Source organism: Quercus lobata, chromosome 8 (assembly GCF_001633185.2).
Source record: "Quercus lobata isolate SW786 chromosome 8, ValleyOak3.0 Primary Assembly, whole genome shotgun sequence".
In the NCBI taxonomy this organism is placed as follows: domain Eukaryota; kingdom Viridiplantae; phylum Streptophyta; class Magnoliopsida; order Fagales; family Fagaceae; genus Quercus; species Quercus lobata.
The window spans coordinates 7,599,760-7,607,016 of NC_044911.1; the positions used below are offsets into that span (position 1 = coordinate 7,599,760).

Here is a 7,257-nt window from a genome sequence, read left to right on the forward strand (position 1 = left end):
TTTTATCTATATAAAACCTTGAGTAATACCAATAATTATTTTATTTATCCAGCATATGTATTATCTCTATCAAATATATACTTTACATGTGTTTAGATTTCACACAATAATAGAATTCATATATTGTAAGAGAGACACGATTATATAATTCACATATTGTGAGAAAGAGAATGCATATGTTGAATGCACAAAGTACCTTATCGTAATACAGTGGATTACTTGATAAGATAATATTGCAGGTACAATTATGTTTTGTTCTTATCAAGACCTTTTCAAATTCTCAGTTAAGTGAAATAGAAACTCTATATGTAAGGGGACCTAAGTAAGCATTTTCTTTTTCGTTTGAACTTTCTATATGGCAATGATAATTAGCTTAATTAAAAAATAGTAAATAAGAAAGAAAAAAATGAAAAGAGCCAGAATCCTATGGTTGAAGAAAAGAAAGGAGTACCAAAAAGAATGGAAAAATAATAGATATAAGTATAACTTTTGAAAAGAAGGGAGCAAATAAGTCAGTAATAACTGAAATAACTGTCACTTCCCTAGTCAATCCCACCCTCCTACATTTATTGAAAACAAAAAAGTAAAGGAAAATAAAAGTTGAATTCAAATGGCATTTTCACAACTTTTTTTTTTATGGCATTTTCACAACTTGTTAGGTAAAAGAAGGGGACCTTTCATTGATACAACAGAAAGACATAATAATGAGCTATAAAGAAAGCAGAATGAAATAGGATTACTAGCTTTTTTTACTCAGTTTGGATTCAAGGGAACACAAAGTCACAAAAGCCATCAAGTAGCTACATTAACACACAGAAACACACAAAAGAGAGAGGGAAAAGAAAAATAATAGGAGATCAAAATTAAAGCCTTTCCTGCTTCTCTCTTTTGTGTGATTGACTTTTTCTTCAATAGAATGACACGCCTAAATAAATAAATAAAAAAGAAAAAAAAAAAAAGCTATTTTTTTTTCTTTGCTCTAAGCCAAAGAAAGGGATGCCACTATATGAAAGAACTGTAATTGCTCTAGAAGCACTTTAGCATGACTTGTGCCTCGGCGTTCTACTCTTGAAAACAACTCCTCACTAAGTTTGTCACCAATGTGAGCATCAACTAGGACCCCAGACACACTCCTACAGCTGTTGGCTAAGGCTCGGCCGACTTCTGCCGCGTCATCAGGCTGGTTAACCACAAGAGGGCTTCCTCCTTTGAAAACCTGAAGCTTGTTAATGGCAAATGAACCGTCAGCTTCAACTACCTCCTTGAAGTCTTGTAGGCTTGGTGCATACACAGGAATGTTGAAGTTGTCACGTTTCTCAGCACTTATAAGGCCCTATATTGATTTCATGCATAGGAATAGTTAGGGACAATTAATGCAACAATATCAAAACAATGAGTCTTTGTTGTACCAAATTTTCAAGTGTGGTAGGTATATGAAAAATGATGTTACTACAATTATAATGTACAATCTTAACTAGTTGAATAAATTATGTTTTCAGCATCACTTATATCAAAATCATGCTAAATCTAATTTCTCAAATCATGGAGTGGCACTATTGATAATGTATAAACCACCATTTCATTTAAAAAATGAATAGCATAGCCTCATTTATGTTTCTTGAATGGTTGCGAACCTTTTAAAGGCTGAAAGAGTGTTATTTTATTTATTTTTTACTTCATTAAGATTTCCAATTATGAAGTTGAGATTTAGATTTTTTTTTTTTTTTTTCCCTCTGAATATGGATAAAATTTATTAACAAAACAAAGAAAGATATAATTCACAAGGGGCAGGATGATCCTGAACCCTCTTTATATCACATGCTATAAATTGGCGTGGACTAAACCTAATAAAACCCTTGTGTTACCAAAGTCAACTTGTAAGTACATGCAGCCCATCTAAAGGATGATTTACTTTTAATCAATTACATGGGCTGGCCTAATGGTAATGGGCTATGTATACTATTTTGTGTGATTTTACTATTAAACTTCATCAACATTTAATGATGCACACTATCCTAGAGCAGTTGATTAAAAGACAGGATCTTAACTTTGTTTATAAAGACAGTAAATGTTGGGCCCTCGAATAAATCATTTTCTGATCAACAATGATCAGATGGATCCAAATGGCCCTATTGCCATGCTACAAGGTATGATTATGTTGTGCCACAACACTCAAATCCAATTCCCTGGTCAAAAATGTGGACTGCCCACCTGCCAAACAGTACTTATGCTGCCGAGTGCCGACACAAGAAATGGATTCCAGTTTTTCAGAGACTATCGGACGGCCATAATTGATTATTTTTAATCATGACTAGGTGAAATTCACAAGGCATTGAAACCCAACACCACCACTTAATCATTTCCCCTTTTATGGTGTTTTTTTTTTTTTTTTTTTTTTTTGAGTTTGCCAATGATAAAAGAACCTATAGTGTGCACTATTCAGCGTCCACAAGAAGCATGAATTTATGGGCATGTGTATATTTTTGTCTGTTCAGCTTGACATTTTTTTTCCCTTACTTTATTTATATATTTGTTTATTTTTATGTACAATACTAACATTTTCTAGGTTAATATGTTTTAAAATTTTAGATTCTCTTTAAGAAAGAAAATAAGTAAAACTAAAATGTGCTTAATTATATGTTTGAAATTTTTTTTTTTTTTACCTCTTGGACAAGATCATCCCAAGCATCCTGAAAGTGGGTCCCAAAGAGGAGGCCGGCCCCACCGTGGTCAGTGGGGTCCACAGAAGTTCTCCCTAAGCAAACAAGAAACATGGACCCACCTCTCTTCATCTCCTGTGATCTTGATCTCAGGAACACTGCCAAATCAGTCTGGAACTGTTTCTTGTATGCATTTGCTGTGCTCTCACTTGCACCGTGGATGAACACCCTTCCTTTGTTATACGCCGTTGATCTCTTGTCTAGCACACTCTCAGGCAACTGAAGTTATTTCTCAAAGTGTCATGCACATGAAGATATTTTATAATCCTCAAATTCTAAGATTCCAAAGTATTTCTTTATTTTAAAGTATTTATGAATTCAATTGTGTGTTTAAATCAAAGTTAATGAACTCTCTTGCCTAAAAATGTACTCAAAAGTATCCCTTAGTTGAGGAGCCAAGTAATAATAGGGTGCTCTACCTACGTTAAAAAATATACACAAGTTTTCTTTTCTTGTTCCTTCTTTTTTTGGCTCTCATTCTTAGTAGGATTGAGAGCAACCCTACTAACTTTTTGAGTTAAGAGCACTAATAACCCAATAAGCTTATAATAATGTTTTAAAATTTGATGAGCTCCAAAGAAGTATTCATAAGGTATTCATAAGATATCATTGAATTTAGCTTTGTTCATGATCCCAACAACTGTTGTTAATTACTTAGCTACAATATAGTTTCTCCCTAAAGTTTTCAATTAATTCCCCTTTCCCAAACAAATCAAATCATATTTTTTTTCAAGGCTTAAAAGTTAAGAGTGCAACACTAAAGAATTCATTGGAAAGAAACTATATAATTAAAATATGTTGGGACACAATAATATGATCCACAGTTTGTTTACTAAAAGCTAGAAGCATTTTTATGGTTTATCTTCTTTTGATAGGATAAAATTTCAAAACATGTCATTTTCCTTTTGAAAACAGGTTCAGTTCCTTTCTACCCTAAGGACCATAATTAATTGACTTGTTGCATTAACCCTTTTGACCTTCTAAAAGCCAGCAATTAATCTGACGGCTAAGATCTTTTACTATCTAGGGCTGCATATATTATTGTACCAAACAACCTATGTACCATATTAAATGTCAGCATAGAATATATATCATGTACCTATAATATGGTATTAAAGTGCACACCAAAAGAAAATGAATGCTATAGGTCTAAACCTTCTACCTATTTTATTACTTATAAATGCACATATTAACTGAGGTAATTACTATCACATCAATAATATAATATAAATAAATAATTGAATTACATTTTTTGAGATCAGTGATATCAATTTTTAAGATTAATGGAGTCAAATTTATAATTAACCTGAGATAGCCAATGCAAAGAAAATGCGGAGTGAAAGACATCAATGGACTTGGCCGGAAAAAGTCTCCGGTAGAAAGAGCCAGGCACCCCAGCCGCAAAGTAAGACCGATGATTATCGGCAGCTAGGCACTCCTCCATGCTACCACCACCATAATTGGCTAGAGGAGGTAGGAGCTGAAATAGGGTGTTGAAGTCATTGCTAGGGAGGTCTGAGAAAAAAGCTGAGAACTCTGGTGGTTCTTGTCCCAAGGCCTCATAGCGCTTGGTCATGTGCTTGATGATCACATTAACTATGTAGATGGTGTTATCGCCACTTGAGCATCCAAGGTCCACGACCACAAAGGGAACTTCTGGTGAGTTTAGTTGAACCCCATCTAGGGTTTCTTCAAGAAGGTGAAGCATGGATCTAGCATGTCTAGCCTGCATGGATAACAACCATATATGAGAACATGAATATAATGAACATGAGGAACAACTTTTTCTTTTCTTTTTTGATTGGTGGTCTTTTAAGTGCTAATATGATAGACAACTTAAATATATAGGATATTTAAGATGGTGTTTTTATCAAGATAAAAAAATAAATAAATAAAAGAGGGTGTTTTATCATAAAGTTTCTCAGAGAAATTCAAGAATATACTAAGGACAAAACATGAATATATATATATATTGACAACACAAAACATGAATATTTGATTAGGAAATAAAGGTTATTGTATTTTTTAAGTGACATTAAGGTAAAAGCTTTGGAAGGAATGATGACTTTTTTTTTTCTTTTGAGAGAATTAAACTACTATAAAGATGGTAAATTTCAGATCAAGAGGAAAAAGGGGTAGAGAGAGAGAGAGGTCGAGAGAAGAGGAACAAGCTGACAAGAGCTTTTTAAAAGAAATATGGAGGTGAAAAAAAAAACAAATAGAAGAAAGTCAAGATAGCAGGGAAAAGGCAAACCTGGGCTTGGGAATTGTTGGCATAGCTGGTCTCTCCTTTGCCTCCTTTCATGCTAAAAATCCTCTCAAGCTTCATATTAGAAACCACAACATTGTCTCCTTTGAGAGCCATAGTGCAATAGTGCTATATGTGTTTGAGATGATATAGCTAGAAATGAGAAATTTTTATGGCTTGTGGGGTAGTAAAATGAGGCTAGCTAGAGTGGAATATATAGAGCTTGAGAGGAAGAGATAGGACTAAGGAAGTTTGTGTTTGTACTCTGGTTGGGATACAAAAGGTAAGCTATTATCCAATCTAATCAATACCACGATAATAAATTGTAAAAAAAAAGCTGACTAGTTTACCTATGATCTTTTGTGGGTCCTCTGTAACTCTTTTCTTTTTGGTCGGGGATCTTTTATTTCTTTTTCTCTCTAAAATGAAACCTCTTTTCTTTTTCTTTTCTATTTTTTGATAGGAGAATGAAACCCTTTTCGAAAAAAGTACATATTAACCGGAATTATACACCCCCCCAAAAAAAAAAAAAAAAAAAAGGGATAAATTGGTTGGTGGGCTTGATGACTTGTACGATATAGATACTCTCCTTTATTTTCATTATTTTGTTTGTTAAAGGATGCTTTTAAAGCAATTGAATGGTGCTTTTGTTTTTTAGAGAATTGAATGGTATTTAAAAGTTCAAAAATACACAACTACCCAACTGGAATCATGGTCTGAATTGCCACCTTTGTATTTATTTTACTCTTCATTGGATTTATTTATTTCTTTTTCTCTTCTTTTTTTTTTTTTGGGCTAAATAAAGAGGATCTAAATAAAAAGGATAGGGGCAATTCCATTCACCAGTAATAATTTAGGGTACGTTTGGTACACTGAATGTGGATTACAATATGAATAGTAATCTTTATTACCATGAATAAAATATGTTGTAATGGAATAACTAAACCTATTCATTAGTTTGGTTGTGAGTTGTAACATTAGAATAAAACTTATGATCTATTTTAGGAAATATCTCATTCATATAATTATATTTCCTAGAAAATAATATATTTTAAATTTTAGAGAGATGAGTTTTTTTTTAATGATTTTTTATTTCCATAATTGTTAGGTGGGTATGGAAAGTTTATTTATTTGGAAATATATTAGTGTTGGAAATTATTATATCTACTAAGGAATAGCTATTACAACTCTTTTAGAGAGGAATAGTTATTCTTCATTTTAAAAAAATAGCTATTCATAAGGAATAACTATTCCCTGTAATAAAAACATAACCAAATATAAAAGTCATACTTTATTAAGATTTTCTATTAACTATAGATAATTTTTCATTGACCCCTTTTTTTAAACTACCAAATATAAAAAAAAAAAAAATACAAAAAAAAAAACCTATTTTTATCTAAGATTTCTCATCATAATAAAGGGAGCGTCAAATCCCTAATAACAAGTCATAAACCATTATTGGTTCTAAAAAATTCATAAACCATTTCTTTTACTAATTAACTATGTAATGATTAACGATGATCTTGTAACTTAAATGTTACTTCTCTTTCATAAAAAATAGGTCTCATATTAAGAATACTTACAAACAGATCCATATTATAGTCAAACTTAAATATTAAGAATATTCGTCAATGACCTTGTAGCTAAATTGCCACTTCTCCATACATAAAGTGTTTGGGGCTCTAAAGGAGAAAGTATTTGAATTACCGAGTTAATAACATATTGTAATTATTTCTCAAAAAAAAAAAAATATCTCAAGAATATTTTTGTCAATTCAAAGTGTTCATCAAATCATAATATAATATTGCAAGCTTTTATAAAAACAAAGTTAGAGGAAATTCACATTTTGAGGATGTCAAAACCCCCTTTAGTTAATTATGTGGAATTTTCAAATTGATTTAGCATAGTTAGTTTCATCATAGGGACCATATGGTTACCGTAATAGAAATTGGAAAGTGGCACCCACGCTCTAATGAAGGCTCGTGGGGGTGGCTTGAAATGCTTGCTTAAATACCAACATTAATCCAACAAAGACAAAGGGTCTAGTTAGAAAGTTATAAAAGGGTTAGGTACAAACAGAACCTTGATTTCTGGGGTGATAGTTTAATAAACCAGTGAATAAGCAAAAAAAAAAAAAGTAATCATCATTTGGCTTTAATTGATCTTCTTGATCTCCAATTATCTCTTCAAAGGTTTCTTATGCTCTCAATAAACATAAATTTAGAAGATTTGAAGAATAAAAGTTATGTGATGGACTAGTAATATGACTTGAATTGCTATGATGGAGCG

The 7,257-nt window shown here is 32.0% G+C and overlaps 1 protein-coding gene across 1 annotated transcript; it reads right to left on the minus strand.

Annotated features, from left to right (window-relative positions):
- Window positions 1-726: 726 nt before the first annotated feature.
- Window positions 727-5,258, minus strand: LOC115955000 (indole-3-acetate O-methyltransferase 1). Its single transcript, XM_031073018.1, has 4 exons — window positions 4,975-5,258; window positions 4,027-4,446; window positions 2,664-2,939; window positions 727-1,333 (listed from the first exon to the last, which is right to left on the minus strand). Exons 1-4 carry the CDS (start codon window positions 5,083-5,085, stop codon window positions 980-982), a joined length of 1,161 nt encoding a protein of 386 aa, XP_030928878.1. The 5' UTR covers window positions 5,086-5,258; the 3' UTR covers window positions 727-979.
- Window positions 5,259-7,257: the final 1,999 nt, after the last annotated feature.